The 20,625-nt window shown below is 49.4% G+C and overlaps 1 protein-coding gene across 8 annotated transcripts in view; it reads right to left on the bottom strand.

Moving 5' to 3' along the window:
• Nucleotides 1-8,155: 8,155 nt before the first annotated feature.
• Nucleotides 8,156-20,625, bottom strand: part of PTPN3 (protein tyrosine phosphatase non-receptor type 3) — a 110,748-nt gene continuing 98,278 nt past the window's right edge. For all 8 annotated transcript variants that reach the window (XM_041763737.1, XM_041763741.1, XM_041763739.1 and 5 more), the window contains 4 exons: nt 15,400-15,528; nt 14,346-14,491; nt 13,710-13,845; nt 8,156-11,884 (listed from right to left, as the gene is read on the bottom strand). In XM_041763737.1, the coding sequence (XP_041619671.1) occupies nt 11,807-11,884; nt 13,710-13,845; nt 14,346-14,491; nt 15,400-15,528 (489 nt within the window). In that variant the 3' untranslated portion in view covers nt 8,156-11,806. The remainder of the gene's footprint in view (nt 11,885-13,709; nt 13,846-14,345; nt 14,492-15,399; nt 15,529-20,625) is intronic.

The raw sequence follows: 20,625 nt of genomic DNA, 5'->3' as shown, positions 1-20,625 counted from the left end.
TGCAACAAATGGAGAATTCATAACCCAAGAACTAAAGATAAGAAGACGATGTGAAAAAAACCTTTAAAGCAAGCAGGTTTACAGTTGGAGTGATAAAGAAGCAGGTATGTTGAACCTTAAAACCAGAGCAGAACAGTATGGGAAAAATAATGGGCAGGTTTGAAAAGTGTCTACATAGAAAATTTTTTTAAAAAAAGTTTTAAGATTATTTTATTTTATTTTTTAAAGATTTTATTTATTTATTCATGAGAGACACAGAGAGAGAGAGAGGGGGGGGGGCAGAGACACAGGCAGAGGGAGAAGCAGGCTCCATGCAGGGAGCCCGACACGGGACTCAATCCCGGGTCCCCAGGATCAGGCCCTGGGCTGCAGGCGGCGCTAAACCCTGTGCCACTGGGGCTGCCCAGATTTATTATTTTAGAGAGAGAGAGAGAGAGAGAGTGTGTGTGTGAGCAAGCAGGGGTAGGGGCAAAAGGAGAGAGAGACGGAGAATCTTGAAGCCGACTCCAAGCTGAGCGTGGAGCCTGACACGGGGCTCAACCCCAGGACCCTGAGATCACGATCTGAGCCGAAATCAAGAGCAGGCTGCTCAACTGACCGAGCCACCCAGGTGCCCTCTACATAGAGATTCTAGGGAAGATACAATTATTGAAATACAGGGAGCCCATGAGTTCAGAGATGTGAGGAAAGAATGGGAACGGCCTTTTAAAGGTTTCTGTTCATAACAATCCTTGGCCTTCCCTATGGCCCAGGCACTGTTTCAGGGATTTCAAATGTATTAATTCACTTAATCTGCTCAGTCTTTTGAAGCGGGTGATAACCATTCCACACTAGGGAGGCAGGGAAGATTCCAGTGGGCCTGTGAACCAGCCATGCCCAGCACAGTCAAGGAATAATAATAGGGTGTATTGTATGTAAACAATAAAGCACTTTGCATGGATTATCTCATTTAATCCTCACTTAGTAATTTCATTAATCCCTCTAACAATCCCTCAAGGCTGGTGTTACTGTCACCTCTATTTCTTGAAGGAGGAGGCTGAGCTTACAGCCATTAAGAAATCTCCCTAATGTCTACACCTGTCACCAGGCAGTGTAGTTGGGATTTTAAAATGAGGCAAGCTGAATCCAGTTCGAGCTCTGAACAACGATGCTAGGGAACCAGCGGTTGTTCGTTTTGCCTTTAATTTTTTGTGTTACTTATTATTGAATGGGCAATACAGTTGGTGATCGGATGTTAGTCCTACTGAAACAAAAAATATAAAAATGAAAAAAAAAAAGGTACAGAAGCGTCTAGACTGCAATGTGTCTGTTTTTTGAAAACCAGTGTTCCAAGTTTCTTGGGTGAACTTCCAGTTATTTCATGCCCACAGAAGCAGGTGTCTCTACGTGCACGTATATACAAGTTATCTGCCCACATAGATGGATGTTTTTTCAACTTTTTTATGTAATTGGAAGTTTCCTCTACACTCGGTTCTTATCTTGCTGTTTTCATTTAACACTATCCTGGAGAGCATTCTGTATTAGTACAGAAGAATAATAAAAGAGCAATATGGAATATTTAGGATTACCAGTAATGTATGACTACAGAGTGATGACGATAAAGGGCTTCCTCTTTGTGCCTGCTGAATATCCCATTGTAAGTCTGTATTATAATTTCCTTAGACCTCGATGCTGGGCATGCAGGTTATTTTCGGCTTTTGGCCATTATAGTGCTGTAGTGAATAATCGGGTACACGGGCTACTTCACACAAGTGAGGAACACACTCAAGAGGGTGTGCCAGGCCAAAGCGATGTCCCTTTGTGATGTTAAGTTGTACTACTAAGCAACCTGTGACCAGTTAAAAGTCCTGGGGACCTTTTAGAAAATGTTTTTTTTTCCTGATTATAAAAACATACATGGTAGTTGTGGAAAAAACCTAAAAGCACCTTTAATTCATAAACCTAGAGAATATGGGATCCTTGGGTGGCTCAGCGGTTTAGCACCTGCCTTCAGCCCAGGGTGCGATCCTGGAGACCCGGGATTGAGTCCCATGTCGGGGTCCCTGCATGGAGCCTGGTTCTCCCTCCTCCTGTGTCTCTGCCTTTCTCTCTCTCTATCATAAATAAATAAATAAATCTAAAAAAAAAAAACCTAGATAATATTCCCCGTTAACCTACTGGTATAATCCTTGGAGCCTCTTTTTATGCACACACACGCACACGCATACACAGCTTGAAGATCATGCTACTTACCTAGTTTGTATTGAGCCTTTACCCTGAACATTACATCATCATTGTTTTTAATTTTATTTAAGCGTTTTTTACAAATGGCATTTTCCGTGATTGCGTATTCTATTATACGGCCATACCATAATTTATTTAACTTACATCCTCGATATTGGACACTTATGTTGTTTCCAATTTTTCCATGTTTTAGAAGCCTCTGCAATGGATAATGCTGTATATAAATTGATCCCATTTCTGTTTGATTTCATAGCCACTTTTTATTCTAATCATCAGAATCAATGACTGGAAGTGGAATTTAGATACAACAATATCCATATTTTTCAAGATCTTAATACATGCTGTTAAACTGGTAGCCCTCCTGGAAGCTTGTACCCGTTTATGATCCAACACCCTCATCACATGACCCCCTTACCAACATAGAGGCTGATCCTATAGGAAAGTCAGCAAAACGTGGCATCTGTTGCTTTGCCCTTATGATTATACAGATTATGCTCATTTATTATAAACAAGTGGAAAAGAGCGAAACCTAACAAAAAAATTCCCCTCCGGCCAATCCCACAATTATGGTCTAATCATGATTAAAATGTTGACTTTCTTTCTTTCTAGGCTTTTCTCCATTCAAATATCTCCCATAAGATTGTCATTAAATATGCTTAAAAACATGACTTTTATTTTTGCCAAGAGTGAGCTGCAAATGGCATCTCTTATTTGAAAATTTTGTCATATTTGTTACAAATATTTTTCTCAGTTTATTGATTGCCTTTTTCTTGTGTTTATGGTGTCCTGAATTTTTATGTGGTCAGATCTAGAGATCTTTTTTCTTTCATCTCTCCTCCCAGCCCCTTTAAAAACTTCTTGCCAGGGCAGCCCGGGTGGCTCAGTGGTTTAGCACCGTTTTCAGCCCAGGGCCTGATCCTGGGATCAAGTCCCACGTCAGGCTCCCTGCATGGAGCCTGCTTCTCCCTCTGCCTGTGTCTCTGCATCTCTCTGTGTCTCTCATGAATAAATAAAATCTTAAAAAAAAAAAAAAAAAAAAAACTTCTCGCCAGAGGGATATAGGTGAGAGAGGGGGTGTTAAGTAACATAAAAAAGGCAGCATGTTAGGGGGAACGGGGTCCTATCTGAGATCAGCAACATACGGGAGAGGGCACTGGCTCGTGTTCATTCAACAGGCGCTTACCGACACCCACTTGTGCTGTGATTCTCTCGGGCGGGGAGAGAAGGTAAGCGTCACCAGGGGCTAACACAGCAGAGGGGGACATATTCCCAGCCATCAGAGGGCCACACAAAGGGAACCCACGCTCACTAGCTGTCACTCCCCAGCCCTCTTCCTCCCAGCCCCTGGGATCTACTTGGTCTCTACGAATTCGCCTTTTCTGGATCATTCCTACACACAAAATCCTAACAATCTGTGACCTTCCACGTCTGGCTGCCTCACTTGTCATGTTCTCAAAGTTCACCCACGGTGTCATGTGTGTCAGCACTGCATTCCTCTTCGTGGCCGAATAATATTCCACTGCAAGGACAGAGCAGGCATTGGGTCTCTAGGCATCAGCTGAGGACGTCTGGCTGGTTTCCCGTCTTGTCTGCCGTGGACATCTTTTGCAGTTCTCGGTGGGATGAAGCAAAGGCAGGAGAGCCTACCTGGGAGAGCGAGGCAGGAAGGGGATGATAAAGAATCCGCAGGCGCGGGCCCGCCGAGGCCAGTCTCCTTTTGGCCTGAGCCCACAGGAGGCTGCTGGGCACCGTCTGCAGTCTGGGGAGCAGCAGGGCAGCCTCCGGGGCCCCTTGCGGCCACAGTGCCCGCAAAGACGGACACAGGGGACACAGGGTGCCCGGTAGGCAGCACCACCCAGGTTTGCTCCCAGAAAGGACTGGCCACTGGAGGGCTCTACCCTTAGTGTTTACCTTAGACTCTTTCTAGGCATTGCTCAGTTGTTTCTGTTTCCATTTTCTTGAGTTTTTATGGGTGACTTGGGCAGCCCGGGTGCCTCAGCACCACCTTCAGCCCAGGGTGTGATCCTGGAGACCCAGGATCGAGTCCCATGTTGGGCTCCCTACATGGAGCCTGCTTCTCCCTCTGCCTATGTCTCTGCCTCTCTCTCTCTGTGTGTCTCTCATGAATAAATAAATAAAATCTCTTTATTTATTTATTTATGATAGTCACAGAGAGAGAGAGAGAGAGAGAGAGAGGCAGAGACACAGGAAGAGGGAAAAGCAGGCTCCATGCACCGGGAGCCTGATGTGGGATTCGATCCCGGGTCTCCAGGATTGCGCCCTGGGCCAAAGGCAGGCGCTAAACCACTGCGCCACCCAGGGATCCCCAATAAATAAAATCTTAAAAAAAAAATTTATGGGTGACTTGACGTCCCGGCCTCGATCACTATGAGGCCTGCTCTCATGTGCACATGTCCGGCCGTGGCCAGGTTGGTGTCTCACCACCGCCGAGGCTGCGCCCAGTTCCTTGCTGGAGCCCCGGAGGCCCAGGCCACAGTGACCCCGCAACCGGGACAGAGTCCAGCCGGCGTGCCTCCATGGCCAGGTCCCTTCACACCAGGCAGTTGTGTCATACTTTGTCCTGGCTGCATCAATACATCTTGTTTTAAAGATTGTTTATATGTTTTAAAGATTTTATTTATTTGCTCATGAGAGACAGAGAGGCAGAGACACAGGCAGAGGGAGAAGCAGGCTCCCTGCAGGGAGCCCCATGCAGGACTCGATCCCAGGACCCCGGGGTCACGCCCTGGGCCGAAGGCAGATGCTCAACCGCTGAGCCACCCGGGCACCCCTGCCGCATCAATATTAAAGATATCTTACCTTGCTTTTCTTCTCTCACTTCTCCCTTTACTGCTTTACGTCCTGTCTGTGCTCTTCTGTGACCACAGCCTGACGTGCCCAGGACAACGGCGGATCACTGCGGACGGCTGCTTCATAACTGAGCAACCTGGAGAGCTTTAGAGCAGATCAGAATGTGAGCACCAATGGTACCAAACAAAAAGCATCCACTGTGGCCAACGGGGGTGCCCGGGACCCAGGGGGTCTACGTCAGGTAACAACGAACCTCTGTGCTCAGACACTGCTGAGACTCCTCAGGGCTACTGTGTCCCTAATGTTGTACTTCAGACCCAAACAACAATCTCACCCCCTACTCCACACCTAGTCCCCCTGGCTGGTGGCACCCGCACCCCCCCACCCCCACCCCGCTGCCCAACCCTAGACGCTGGCCCATCCTGGGCTCCTGGGCAGACCCACTGGTTACAGAGTCCCCTCTCCTTCCTCTTACATATGTCGGGGCTGTGACCACGTGCCTCATCCTCACCACCATCTCTCTCCCGGACCTCTGCCATCGCAGGTCCCAACAGGTCTTTCCTGGCTCTTCCTCTGGTTTGGACGATGATGCTGGAAGTCCTGGGGGCAGCCTCAGGAGAAATCCTGGAGCCTTCCTTGACCACGAGAGGAATCCAGAGGTTTAGGGACTAATGAGCATTGGATACAAGTGGGGGGGTGGTGGACGCTGCACAGGAAGACTGACTTGCCTAATTCAGGGGTGGGGCTCTGGGGTTTCTACAAAAGAGGTGAAGTTTGGGTTATGAGTTTGCTCCTATTGCAATGACTTCTGCATGTAATGGGTGGGTGCTGATCTTATCAGCAGGCGAGTGCTGTACTCCTGGGCGCTGGATCAGCCTCACTTAAATGACATCATTACATCTGTTCCTGTGTGCTGGGGCTGGAGCAGGGTAATGCCTCCTAAGTCAGCTCTTCAGTAGATCTGCAGTCAAGAAATCTGCAGGGGAGCTGCTAATGTGCCCTAAGAATCATCTCCCCTTCTTCAGTCCAAAAACTCCTGAATTTTGTTTGGGTAGAGTGCCATCCAAAATAAAGACTCCACTTCCTCTTTCTTTCCAGCTGGGATGCAGATGTGATGACTGCAGCTGGAGCAGCCATATTGGACCATGAGGTGGAAAGTTGGAAGGTGTCGGTTGAGGCGAGGGGAGGAACCAGATGGGAGAGGCACAGAGAATGGTAATCACGCAGCCACTATACCAGCTCTGGACACCTGTGTTGATCTGAGAGAGAAAGAAACTTCTGTTTTGCTCCAGTCCACTTCACTTTGGTTTTTGGGATTCGGAATCTGGTCCTCAAAAGTGGGATGCTGCAAATAATATCTAAAATGTGGCATTGGCTTAGTGGAATTGGCAGGCCAGCAGATGGCAAAGACAGATATTGCCCTTTATCGAGTGATTAACGTGTCACTTTGATGAAAGTGTCATCTGTGGTACTTTGGAGGAGGGACCTCATGCTGACCAAGGCCACAATAATGGAGAAAATGGTGGGAGCGTACAGACAGTGTGGGTGTTGCTCCTTCTTGCTGCTTGCAAAGTCCCCTAGAAGTGAGATTGCCTGGGGCTAGAGCCCTGCAGGACGGGGGCGGGGTGGGGGGAGTGCTGCAGCAGAGACGGAAGGGAGCCTGGCTTGCCAAGGGAGGCAATCTAGAGCCTGTGCTCAAAACTGATGGTCTTCAAGTACAATAAATGCCAACTGCTGCTGTTCTTCAAAGTGCAGCTACTCAAAGTGGTGACCTTCAAGCAGGGGACAAGGCTAGGGGCAGCAAGCCATCTTCAAGACTTTTCTGCTAGGAAATAGGAACCAGGTAGCTCCAAAGGTCAGCTGAAGGGTCTTGCCTTCCCACCCAAGCTTCTCTTTCTGGTCGCCTCTAGGTAGCCACCTTTTAAGTTAAGACGTACAAGCAGAGCGCAGAACATCATTCTAGGCCAGACCTTCAGCTGTGGGTACTTGCTGGAATTCTGTTGACAAAGCAGTCACAACCTTGGGGCCCCTGCCAAGACTGCCCCAGGAGCAGATAGGCTACAAAAGCTGTCCCCAAGAAGGCTGCCCACCGTGGTCCCACCTTGGATGTGGCCATGGAGGCCCACGGATAAGGTCCTCCCAGGGAGCAGGACCTGGTTGTGAGGCAGCTATCGAAGGGACTTACTGGCGTGCCAGAAGCGTCTTCATTCTTCCTGTGCAGTGGGCTTGGATAATCGCTGGGTGTAGCGTTTGCCGTTCTTCCCTCTTATGAGGGAATGGTTTTCCTCTTTCTACTTCACTGCTGTTATGGGCTGTGCTGAGCGATCACCTGTCTCAAATTTATAGGTTATTAGACAAGAAGCCACCCAGAGTTGGAGATGGAGAAGTCCGCAGAACACCTGAAGGTGATCTTAGCTTTAGCTTCACACCACAGGTGGCTGGGGCTTGGGTTGTCTACCTTGGGGAGAAGAGGAATGGCAGAACCAAAGGGTTGAACTATGGCAGAGATAATTAATTGTTCCTCAAACTCATTCTTTTCTTCTCAGAAAAGAACTCCTGAATTCATTAGATACATGTTTCGTGGAATAAAAACCTTCCCTAGGCTCTCTTGCAGTAGGTATAGCCCTGCCACTAAGTTCTGATCGACGTGATGTACAACATCCAGACAACACACCCCAGGGAAGCGGTTTTGTTTTCTCCTTCCTCTTTCCACCATCCTGCTGGCTGGAGCCATCATCGTGGACCTCAGCATCAGAGCCGCATACTGGGGTTGGCAGGGCACCAAGTGAAAAGGAACCTGGGACCCCAGGGATTATGGAGCCCCCCTGACAGTCCTGTGCGATAGAAAATACAGAAACTTCTTTCTGTAAAAGCTACTGTTGTCAATGACAATTGAACCTAATTCAGATCTAGAATTTGCCCCACAAAGTCAAGACAGAAACAGGGACTGTGCGTGGTCATTCATGCTCCTGATCAGAGGGAAGGGAGGGATGGGCAGACAGCACTCTCGTCCGAGAGAGGTAATATTTACTTAAAACAAAACAAAACAAAAACAGAGTGAGAAAACCCTTTCAGAAATCAAGACAATTACTAGAATAAAAATGTCAACACACCGTAAGTGTTGCATAGCTTGAATGTCTTTATATTGATTAAACTTTTCCAGTAGTCACTGACAGAGTGCAAAACATCCTCGATTTACAGAAAAAAAAAATATTGCTTGTTAAGATACTTTTCCAAACTACATAATACCAATCTTTCTGTTGCTCCAAACAGAATGGGTTTTAAAGACGGTGGACAGTCAGCCACTGGACTCTCACGTGTTTGGCTCCTCAGAGTTAGGCTGAGGTCAGGGTCTTTGCGGTCTTTACGGATTCCGATCTCAGCGTAGAATGGCGAGAACCAGATGGTGGCAATCCTGGTCATTCTCAGCATTCAACCCTGCTACGGTTGGAGGGACAATCTCTTGGAGACAGGTCATGGAAGTGGGATACCTCTCTAATAGCTATATGGCTTTGATTTGGGGGCTAATTTCAATTCTCTGGAACAATGATTCCCAGAATGATAAACATTCAAAGAACTCATTTAGTCCAGCCCAACCTCTTCCTTTTTTACACATAAGGAAATGGAGGCCTGAGGGCGACGCATCTCACCAAATCTAGGTCTGGACCCCAGTGAGCTTTCCCTCATCTGAGCTCCTCTGAGCCTTTCCTATTGATCCTGCCTCTCTGTTTGCCTTTGAAGGATGAAGCAGCCTGTTGTTTCCCACTCAAATGATCATTTCTGAGGAACAACAACAAAATATCAGGTAGCAACACAGGAGCAATAGCAACTAACTTAAAAGCATTTTTAATGTTAACTATCTGGAATTAAAACAAAAAAAAACTTAATTAAAACACATTTTAAAGTATAAATTACGATGGTAGGAATTACAGACCAGCATGTCCGTGATAGAACCCTCCCCATCCTGCCCCACCCCAATGGTGTTCAAGCTTTCTTTCTTGTAAAGTCAAAACCCCAAGTGCAGGTACTACAGTGACACAGGGAGGGGTGTCCCATCTTAAGTCAGCACATCAATGGGTCCCAGCAGATTTTCCAGAAAACAAAACACAGATGTAAAATGTCCTCTCTATTCACTCAATTTTTCCCAGGCAAAGTATTCCCTGTGGTTTTGATGCTTTTCACTTAACGACTAAAAAAGGCTTAAGTGTAATTGCCTACGTGTACAAGGTAGTGAAGCACGAATGTTGAGGCACAGAATTTAATCGGCTGTATCTGTAGTAATAACTTATTTGTGTATTTCGCCCCTTTAGATAATTCTCTTGTCCTGTTCTTCCTCTGCATTTCATGAATTGTGTTCCCTGCTGGGTCTGAACTACTGGCCTGCCTGATGACAGAAAAAGGCTCGTGGCCAGCGTTTTAGAAATTTATGTACAATAATGACAGCATTTCCGCAACTATATTGAATAATTTGCTTTTTTAAGTAAAAAAAAAAAACAACACTCCAAACGCATTTAGACTTCTCAAGCTTCTTGTACACAAGGAAACGATGCATTTTTATGAAATAGCAGTGATTTGCTAGGCATCCTGATGGCATTTAAATTTAGGTCAGCTTTCCACCTTCCCCTCTTTTTGGGACGTAACTGATAGAATGTTTTGAGTCCAGACTGAAGAAAGGCACTGGTACGAGGATATTCCTTTGTGCTTCTGTTCTCGGCAAAAGAAATTTTCTTTTGTGGAAAGAGCCATACGATCCTACTTCTATTTCATGGGTTTCTGGGCTAATGGCTGGTAAGTTAACTTTTCCAAGTAACGCACCTGTGGCAGTGCCAGATCGCTACCCGCTGAGGACAACTCCCGCTGAGAGCATTTTATTCAGTCCTCATATTCAACCCACAGCCTCAGTATTATTTCTCCTGTTTTACAGGAAATAGATGAAAGGGAGGTCATGCTCTCAAGTGACCAGGCCAGGAGACAGTTAATCGATGAGTGGGACCACGAACCAGATCTCCAACTGCGTTAATTCCAAGCCTTCCCGGCTCATTCTGCTCGCTTAGCACGAACTGGACAACGACGGGGCTTCAGTGGTCTCCGGGGTCACGGTAGCGCTATGGCCCTGCGTAACACTTCCCTCCCACCGCTGCCGGTGAGCAGTAAAATATTAGTGGGCAAAAGATGGGGAGTTTGCAACTAAATGTGCTAAGTCTGGAGATAAAGAACCTTTAGAAACCCGGCTCCCATCATCTAGGTCTTTATCCAGCCTGCAACCAGGAAACTACTCGATTGGTCCAGAGTTTGCAAGGCATCAAAATGGCTTCACTTCTGTGCACTATGATATAAAAGCATCCTTTTTCTATAAGTCCCATTGAGAAACTGGCTTAGCTTCCTCTTCCTTCGGGACACATAAAAGCCGCTATTTAAAAATACCACGTTAAAATTTTTATGTAATTTATTTTCCTTAAATAATAATTTGCTACAATCCTGTCAATTTTTAAAAAATTTAACACAGTATGAACAAAGGCAGAATTCTTTAGGAAAATCAAAATTAGGGTGCACTTAGAATAAATTAACATCAAATTGTGTTTATATTCAGATAGCCTGATCCTCTCCTTTGAAATGAAATGGAGACCATTCTAACCGAGGGTGAATGCACACATTTGTTCTTCTATACAGAGACTCATTCTTTATAGAAACTCAACTGTAATTTGAATCAAGTTAGGAATCCTGAGAAACACTTACCATGGGCGCACACACACACATCCACACACATCCACGGACAACCCTCTAGAAGCTGGGGTTCCCATGGTTCCATGACTAGATCTTTCCTCAGAAGGGCCAAAGATTCTGAATAGTTAGATGATATCCCATCTCCCCTCAGGAAAATCGTAATGTTTCAAGTTTAATAGCTTGAAGTAGCAGCAATCCATGTAGTAGATTCAGTAGTCGATAATTCCAGTCTTGGGTTCTGCAGGTGCAGCAAGAGGCAGGCGGAGGCGAGAAGCACCCACTCCTAAGACTAGCGGCGGATGACAAGACGCACCGGGAGTCTTCGTTCTGAGTCTCAACTGAAAACTCGCCCGAACCTACGTTACTAATCCGGTCCAGGCCCTGTGTGAGCCCCCGAAGAGGGTCGGTGATGCAGGGAGCAAGCGGGGCGTTTCAGACAGGATTCTCAGAAACACGAGTATGGGAAGTGGGAGGGAGTGGGGACAGAGGAAGGCCGGGCAGAAGGGGTACTGCCCGCCCTGCAGCCTGAATTCCCCCCACCCTGCCACTTAGTACATCCAGCAGGGTGCCCTTAGCATCGGCAGGTGAAGGCCAATGCTTCCAGCTCCGCCCCGAAGCCCAGAAAGCTCAGCCCTTAGAGTCCTATACACATATACACACAAAACATCCAAGCAAATCCGAAGCGCCGCACCCTCTTGTTTGTGTGAGGTCAGCAGCATCGCTGGCATCCCCTCTCAACTGCCCAAGGATGGTTTACAGGAACATAGTAATGTCTAGGGAGGAAGGCAAATAGGACAGGCCCCAAACTGAGATCCCCTTTTGCTTATTTCTGAGGAATAACAGGCCTAAATGTTGCTGTAACTGCATGCGTATCTACACAGTTCCTATGTACACGATACCTCTTCTACAGAACTTTAAAGTGCCCGGCTTCAAATGTGCTCATTCCTCCCCCACAGCCTACAAATCCCTCTTGCTGCTTCCAGAGAGAAGGTCTGTCCTTAAGGAGGATGCCCTTGGGAAAGAGGAATGAACGTTTTTCACAGTTGTCTTAACTGGGATCCAGCATTTGGACTAAGCCCTCTTCATAAACACGAAGAATCGCTTCACATACAAACTTGTACTGGCTCTGGAAAAGAAGAGAAAAGCAAGCTGTCGGTCCACCCACAGCTCCACGAACACTGCACCGTTTCGCATCTATGCCCACTCTTTCACATCGCTCATAAATACGCCCTGAGGTCCAGCTCTGGGCCAGGCCACACTCTGTGCTACGGCCAGGGAAGCCCCCGTGGAGCAGATACACCCGTGAAGCCGTCAGGCCTACATGTGAGGGCTGGGCAACGGATGCGGAAACCACAGTGGAGGGAGGGAGCAGGGGTCTGGAGGAGTCGGGGGTGGGGGGTGGGGTCGGGGACAGGACCCTGCAGGGTGACCATTCTAGTGTATGCTCAAGTGTGGAGACTCTGACAGCCCGTTCCGCGTGGCACAGTCAGGGCTCAGAGCCCCTGCCTGGAACCCCTGGGCCTGGGAGGCGAGGCTTGCATAGGTGGCTGGGAGGTGGTTGTGCAGGGCCTTGTGCCGGGGTGAGGGGTCTGGACTTTGTCTTAAGGAGGGCCACTGAGAGTTGCTCTGCAGGATACGGTTCTTTCTAGTCACCAACACCTAAGGAACTTACTTAGTGACGTGTACAGGCTGAAAGAAAGCATTCAGACCGTGCTTCAGCAGCTAGGAAGATCTACCAGGATGCACTGTAAACATTTTTAACCAGCCGTCCCCGTAACATGAAACAGGGCAGAGAACAATAGTGTCTGATTTTTTCCTCTTAACCATATTTCCGGAGTATAATATAAAACAAGAGCTCACAATTATTAGAGAAATCTTATACGCTCTGTCCATGAGCTTGTGAGGACACAGAGCTGGCTGTAACGTGGAATTTCCGCTCCTTTCTTTGCTGACTCCACCTCCTTCATCTGGAGTCACTCCTCCAGAAAGCCTTCCTTGACTTTCCAAAGTCGGCTTTCGCTGCTCTCCATTGAGTTCTCAGACTCCCCCCTGGACTTCCTCCATTACCGTTGACATTTATAACTGACTAATCCAGTTTTCCCACCACATACAAGCCCGGGTCTTTCCAGCGTGTGCAATCCTCTAGACGAATGTGGGCTGGTCCCCATTTTGCAGATGCGGAAGTTGAGGCTTGGAGAGAGGTTAAGGGACCATCCAAAGGTCACCCAATATGTGGGGTAGCCGGAATCATGCTCTTTTTTTTCTACATCACCCCCCATCCCCCGCTTCTCTTGAAGTTCCAGGGGGAAAACCACAAGATTTCCTCTTGAGGACACTTGCAGTGTCCATTACCCGGATGTGATACACCCGGGAGACGGCCCAAGGAGGAGAGGGTAGGGCCGTGTGAAACATCCATTAAGCCAAAAGGCTCACCCACAGACAGGCAGGTGGGGTAAAATCTTCGGGTGATTCTGCTTACTTCTGATGGATAAATGATGGGCCAGGGGCTTGACGATGTAGAATGCAACCAGGGGATATCCCTGGGTGGCTCAGTGGTTTGGTGCCTGCCTTTGGCCCAGGGCATGATCCTGGAGTCCCGGGATCGAGACCCATGTCGGGCTCCCTGCATGGAGCCTCCTTCTCCCTCTGCCTGTGTCTCTGCCTCTGTGTGTGTGTGTGTGTGTGTATGTCTTTCATGAATAAATAAAAATCTTGAAAAAAAAATGCAACCAGGGCTGCTGCCTGGCTGTGGGGTTGGCAGGAAAAACATTACGGAGGGAGGGAAAAGGGAAGGACAGTGAAGGGGTGGGCGTTGGGGTCGCTCAGCCACTGACAAGCTCTGTGGCCTTGGTCTCTTGACCTGCAAAACCCTTCGGCAGGTCCAGCCCAGGGCAAGGGCTCAGAAAGTGTCGCCCATCGTTACTACTTTTATCAAATGGCTTTCTACTCACTGATGTCTGCACCATCATGGCGCGCTGGTCTCGCATCTTCCGGACAATATCCAGTGGGTAAACAGGCAGGTTTCTCTCAATTAGGCACATGGCTGTTTCCATGGTGACCAGCACACCGGTCCGACCTATTCCAGCACTGGGGGGACAGAAGCGGAGACTTGGGATTTGCTCAGGCCGTATTCCTGCACGGCCCAGCTTAACTCCTAGCCAGTTCCCACGTTTACTCAAACAGAGCTTCCCTCCCCTGACCTTCAAGAATACAGAACACACATTCAGGGCGTGCTCTCCAACAGGCTGAAAAGGCCTCTCCTCATATATTCTGAGGCCAGGGGCTTAAACACCAATGAAAAGAAACCCACCTTTCAGTGCCGGCTGCACCCCACTCTCACATCTCATGTGAAGCGACCCAAGGAGAGAGGGAAAGCGGAGGGTGGGGCTTTCCTCCTCTGGTCTACATCCAGAGACTTACGCTTTCGTAAAATCCCAAATCTTTTGAAATAGTGAAGAAATAAAGTAAACAGAGCCTTCTGGTAAAAGCATATGGTCTCGGGGGATTGAGGGTGATCCTTGCCAACTCTCTCCAGGTCTTTCCCTACGGAGTCTGTGGATTCAAACAAACAAGACCAGCCACGGTACCTGCAGTGAACTAACATGGGTTCGCCATCCGCTCTCAGGGACCTCACATAGTTTACGAACTCCAGAAAGTCCGAGGAGTCATCAGGAACGCCGTGGTCGGGCCACGCGACGTACTGGAGATGCGTGACCGTGTGCTCCTCCCCGGTCTGCGGAAGATGCAGGGCGGCCTTGGTGAGTCAATCTGGAAGGCGGGCAGCAGGCTCCGGGCCTGGCCCCAGCTCCGGTGGTGCGGTCTCCTGCTGCCCTTCCGCCCACTGTGCACAACCCTGCCGAGGCCCCTGGAAGCTCCCACTCACCCTCCACGGCTACTCTCCCACGCGCCCATCCTCTAGGACTCGGCTCGGGCCTGCCCCCCTCAGGACCTCTTCCTTCTCCTCTCGCGCCCACTATGATTTCTTCCCTTCCACTCCTACAGTACTTGCCATCAGTGGGGCAAAATATACGTAACGTGAAGTCTGCCATTAACTATGAAGAGTACAGCTCAGTGGCATTACATACGTTCCCAGCGTTGTGCAACCATCACCACTACTTCCAGAACTTTTTCATCTTCTCAAGCCGAAACTCTGTACTCACGAAGCACTAACTCTTCATGCGCCGCTCCCCGCGGCCAACCACCCTTCCACTTCCTGTCTCTGATTTGGACTACTTCAAGTGCTCCACACGGTCACACGGTACTTTCCTCTCACGCCGGGCTAACCTGACCTCGTACGATGCCTTCAGGGTTTACCCCTGCTATAAAGGCATCAGAAGGGCCTTCCTTCGAAAGGCTGAATTGATCCCACCGTATAAATATACCGCATCTTGGTCACCGGTTCACCCCTCAATGTCCATCGCATGTCCCCACCTGCGGGCTAGTGTGAACAGTGGTGCTGTGAACAAGGATGCTGGTTCTTTCACGAGTCGGCTTGTACGTTTACCGAAATGTGCACCAGGTGAAAATGGGGAACAGACCTGGAAGCACTGCCCTATCATCCGGGACCATGGTGGATGCTGATGTGGCACCTGCCTCTAAGCTGGGCTGTCCCCGACCAGTCCCTGCAGGGGCGCTGCTTACCTCAGTGTTGGTGACCAGCATTTCTCGGAACACGTAAGCGAGGGTGCAGTCCTCTGACTGACATCGGATGTGAAAGTTGCCATGTTCCATGACATCGGGAGGATCGGGCCAGTACTGGTGACATTTGGTCTGCAAGGGAACCACTGGGGGTGAGCTGACTTCCGCTGTGGGGGGCACACATGAGCAGTCACCTGGACGGCCAGGTGGGGTGTTGGCCAGAGTCCTCACACTCACACCAGGGACCGTGAGAGCTGCAGGTGGAGAGAGACTCAGGCAAAGCCAATCTGCTCTGTGTCTGTCCCCTGAGGGCAGCAGAGGAGCCTCCCCTCCTCCCCTGGAGAGCAGGGTGGGGGTGGGCCTGCCAGGGGCTGGGGCTGGAGAAGGAGTCTAGAGCTCATCCTCTTCATTACGGGGGCCCCGTTGCTGGAAGAACTGGAGAGGCCTCAGACATGGTGTCTTGATACAGGAGCGACCTCTCCTCCTCATCCATCCCCATCCCCCATCAAGCCCACTCCAGGCCGCAGGCCCCACCTTCTCTGCTCTCCACGCCCCTTTCACCTCACCCTCCTTCACCATCCATCCCCTGCCTCTTCGAGTAGGGGGCCTCAAGGCATAGCAGTTAAGAGCACACAGGGGGAAGTCAGAGCGGCCCTGGACTCCTCTCCTCTACTGGTTAGCCTTGTGACTTTGAACCTGCTACTCGACCTCTCAGATTTTCACGGTCTTTGCCTGATAGATGGGGACTGCACCTGCTTCCCAGGTGGTGACAGAGGCGGGAGGTTAACAGTGTGTAGTACTAGGCTTACCCAGGGGTGGGTTGGGGGGGGCAGGTTATCATTGTTGCTATGGGCCCCACATCAACTTCACTAAGGGTGATCAGAAATTCCTCAGAAATCTCAGTGAAAGAAGTCTCCAAACTGAGATGAACATCCCGTTACATTCAAGCCGTATCCCCTAGACCCTCAGATGCCATTGTCCGTGACTCACGGAGCTGACGCATCTCCCAGATGGCAGACGGGGAACCTCGGCCTCACAGGGGGTAAGCGACTTGCCCAGGGTCATAGGGCTGCTGTGGCTTCCCCACCGGCTCCCTGAGCCCACAGCCTCTCCCTGTGTTTGATCCTCCCTTCCAAATCCTGACGCTCGGGCCACAGCTGTCTCCGCTCTTGCCTCCGGCTTCAAAGCAAAACTCAGGACCAAGCTGTCCATCCCATCATAGTTCCATCAAATTCTGACTCATTCAAATTTTTTTTTCCTCCAAGCCTATAGTTGCAACATCTTACATAAAAATTATATTTGCGTACAGCTAAAAGGGGCTATAAACCAACAGATGCACGTAATTTGTCTAGAACAGCTTTTCTATTCTTATTTCTGAACGTCACAGTGAATATCTGAAATTAAAATATGCGGCTGGAGAGCTGGAGTTAAGAATTAACTTGTAAACCTTAAATATGGGTGTGTTTTGGTTAGTGGCCATTTCCCAACTTCCCTTAGACATGAAGGGGCAGCTGCGCCCCCAACCCAAGGCAGAGTCGACACCCACTGGTCTACACCTGCCTCATCCTCACAGGGTGTTCGAAAACATCATCAAAAGGATGTGACCGCACTGTGGCCCGTGAACTGGCCCTGAGCACTCAGAGGCATCTCACCCTCTCAACCCTCCGCCGTCCCCCGACCTGAGAATGTGGGTTCTGCTTGCCAGAGGCTGCTCCAAGGGCACAGCCTTAAGACAGTAAGTAATGTGGTGCTGAAGACACTCATACCACATACATAACTGAGCCCAGTTAGGGTCTCTCTCACTATAAACTTTTTTTTTTTTTTTTTAATTTATGATAGTCACACAGAGAGAGACAGAGAGCCAGAGACACAGGCAGAGGGAGAAGCAGGTTCCATGCACCGGGAGCCCGACGTGGGATTCGATCCTGGGTCTCCAGGATCGTGCCCTGGGCCAAAGGCAGGCGCCAAACTGCTGCGCCACCCAGGGATCCCTCGTTATAAACTTTTAAGATTTATCGGGAATTGCAGGGATCCGTGTGTCTTGCTGCTGCCCAAGACTAGACTTGGAAGTTCCCTTTGCTTATTACAACTGCCACCTGCCAACCTGGGGTGGCCTGCCTTCAGTTTCTCCCTACCCCCTGCATAGAGGGGTGGGGGTGAGGGTGCAGAGCACACCTGGGTAGCCCCCGGGAGGGTAGGACCAATATGAGGTGGCGTAGCTCTCTGCTGCAGACTCCTGAGTGTCCCGCCCACAGGACAGCTGATGGGAAGGGCCTCTGAAGTGATGAGCCCATACAAGGCAGAGATGCAAATACCTACTTCCAGAGACTCCCAGTGAATGTGACCAGAACTAGACTCTACCCTTTGGTCCAATTTAGATTTTAGGTCTGTTTGCATCTCAAAGCACTAAGGGTGTAGTAGAAAGAGCAAGGCGTCTGTGGAATCCCGGAGTTTCTAATAATAAGCTCCACTAACCAACTGTGTGATCCTGGGCACGTCACCAGACTTTTGAGTCTCCGTCTCCATGTTAATGCTGGCTGTGGGGGGTGAGGATGCTAGAGCCTACCAGCTATTGAACAAGGCATGCCCAGCGCTAAATGGGACTTTTTAAGGACATTAGCTGGGCCTCAAAAAACCTTACGAGGTAGGCAGCATTGGTGTCTCTACTTTGCATATGAGTAAATGGAGGCTCTGAGTGTGAATCTGCCGCCGATCATACATATCAGAAGTGGTGCACACATAGATCTAAGAAATAATTTTCACTCAAAGGAAGCATCCCTGATGGAAGGTTCGGGAGAATGCTTTTTCAGTAGAAAAGCCGTATCTCCATAGGTCTTTTTTTCTCTATGAGAAAACCTGTGAACCCGAAGAGAGACTATAATGAAAAACATTTTGGGTGGGCATGAGAAAAGGCAGAACTCAAAGTGATGCTGCAGTGGGAGCCCCTCACAGGCTACAGGGCGACACAGGCGCTAGAGGAGACCCTGCACCAGCAGACGTGCCTGCTGGGTGCAGCCGTGAGAGGGGACTCCGGCCAGCCCCATGCCTGTGGGGGGGGCCCGCTCTGCTAAATGCACGGGTAGGGGGGTGAAAGCACATGGGGCATGCTGAAAGCCTCATCTCTCAGAACAAGGACGGGGTGAAGCTGCTGGCCTGGGGAGAACCCGTGGATGGTGGTGAGGAACAGATAAGGGACCTCAAGATAAAGGGCTCAGGTCAGCCAAGGGTGTGTAACAGCAGGAGGAGGAAACGTGCAGCCTGGATTTTAGAAGAACAGGTTTCTAATGATCGATAAACAGGAGGGCTAAGTCCCCAGGGCCCCGGATGGTGAAGGGAATGCTGACTCAGGACTGGGGGCCGGCTGGGATGCTCAGGAAGATGGCTGGGAGACAAAGCCCACGGTCACAGGGAGACCTCAGAGGGGCTCAGGGCAGATGCCAACAAAAAGGCAGGGAGGTGGGACGTCAGCAGGCAGCAGGCGGGGCAGGACCCGCAAGGGCAGGTGGAGGAAGCAGGGCCTGTGGGCCGGAAGAAAGGGCCTTTCTGTCTGAGTCGGAACAAGCAGGACGAGGGAAGAAGGGGCTGCTGTCCAGGCCAGATCGGCTGTCACTAACCACGCCTGCTGCAGCTCGCTAATGTCAGAGCCGGGAAGGGCTGAGCCCACTTTACAGGGGAAAGAGAAGCCCAACCAGGTGAGGAGGCCTGATGACCCAGGAGAGCGGCACCGCCACGAATACTGTGAGGGAACCTGGAGCATCTGGGCACCCAGAGGTCACAGAACAATACAGGCAAAGATAGCACAGGGTTCAAACGGGGAGACTGGCAGACTGTGGAAACGAGAAGGTGACTAAGGTGATGTTAGTCGCCTACAAAATAGCGGAAGCGGCCCAGAGCAGGGCCCGCAAAGTGTAGGACGTGCTGGTTCAGTCGGGGGATCAAATAACACGGAACGATGTGCATGGTGGTAAAGCAAACTTTTTCTTTTTTTTTTTTTTCCTTTTTTAGAGATTTGTATTTAGAGACAGTGTGAGAGCGCTTGCAGTATTTATTGTGTGCCAAGCACTCTTCCAAGAAACCTACCTGCATTAACTCCTGACAATCCCACAAGATAGGCGCTATGATTATTCTGTTTTACCCAGAGGATTTGTAGTTTTCCTAAGTCACACAGGGAGGAAACGATAGAGCTGGGATCTGAATCTGAGTCTGCCCTCTTACCCACCACAGTGTAGACCAAGATGGCTGTGAGTGCTCCAGAGAGAGAGAAGGCAGGCCTGAGAGTCAGCCAGGGTTCCCTAAGTTCAAAAAAAGGTCCAACTCACTTCATTTCCTATTCAAAACAAAAATTACCAACCTCCCCCCCCCAAAAAAAAAACCCCAAAATATAAACAGAAATCAAAAAAAAAAAAAAAAAAAGATGAAACTGAGACTTCAGGACAAGGTCAGGGGATGCCTTGTGATTTTACCGAAGCCTCAGACAGTCTGTCAGGGTAAGTGCATGGACAAAGTGGGGAAATGTGGGAGCTGGCACATTGATGCCTCTGACTCACAGCATTCGAAGAGGAGTTTCTATTGCCTCTTGAGGACCTTCATGTTTTAAACAGGGACTTACGTGAAGAGAAGAGATTCTGATCAAACTGTGAGTGACAAGAAGCTAAGAGTGGTAGCCAACGCAGACAACAATAGAAGGCAAGCCCAAAAAGCCCCAGAGAGCACTTGAAAGGCTGGACCCAACGGCTGAATGCAACCAGTGGTGATGACACACAAAACAACGTTGACCGTTTGCTGGACACTTGCAACATGCGGTTCTCTAAGCTTTTTACAGGTATGGTCTCCATCTTCACAAACTGTCCAAGATGGGCCCTAGGATCACCTCCACTTCACATACGGGGAAGCCGAAGGTCAGAGAGGTTAAGTAACGTGTTCAGGGCGAATCATGTTGTGAACCCAGTGTGGCTCCAGAGCCCTGCCAGCATTCTGTATGTAGGTTTTAAGAGTTGAAGACAGAGTACAAATGGGGGCAACTGGCCCAAGAGCAGCACCGAGGCAGAGACCAGACACTTTCTGCTGGTCACAGGATTAAAAGAGCTGAGGTTATAAGCTTTCACAAAGTCTGAGATACCTAAAAGGCCAGTTACGAGAAGACAGGGGTAACTTATTCTGCATCTTCCAAGTGGGAGAAGCACAAGGGGTGAAGGTCCAAAGTCATGTGGATTTCAGCTAGTTGTAAGG

The sequence above is a fragment of the Vulpes lagopus genome, chromosome 7, assembly GCF_018345385.1.
Source record: "Vulpes lagopus strain Blue_001 chromosome 7, ASM1834538v1, whole genome shotgun sequence".
NCBI classification, from domain to species: Eukaryota; Metazoa; Chordata; class Mammalia; order Carnivora; family Canidae; genus Vulpes; species Vulpes lagopus.
The sequence above is the reverse complement of the archived record's forward strand: the minus strand, read 5'-3'. Positions and strand labels throughout refer to the sequence as shown.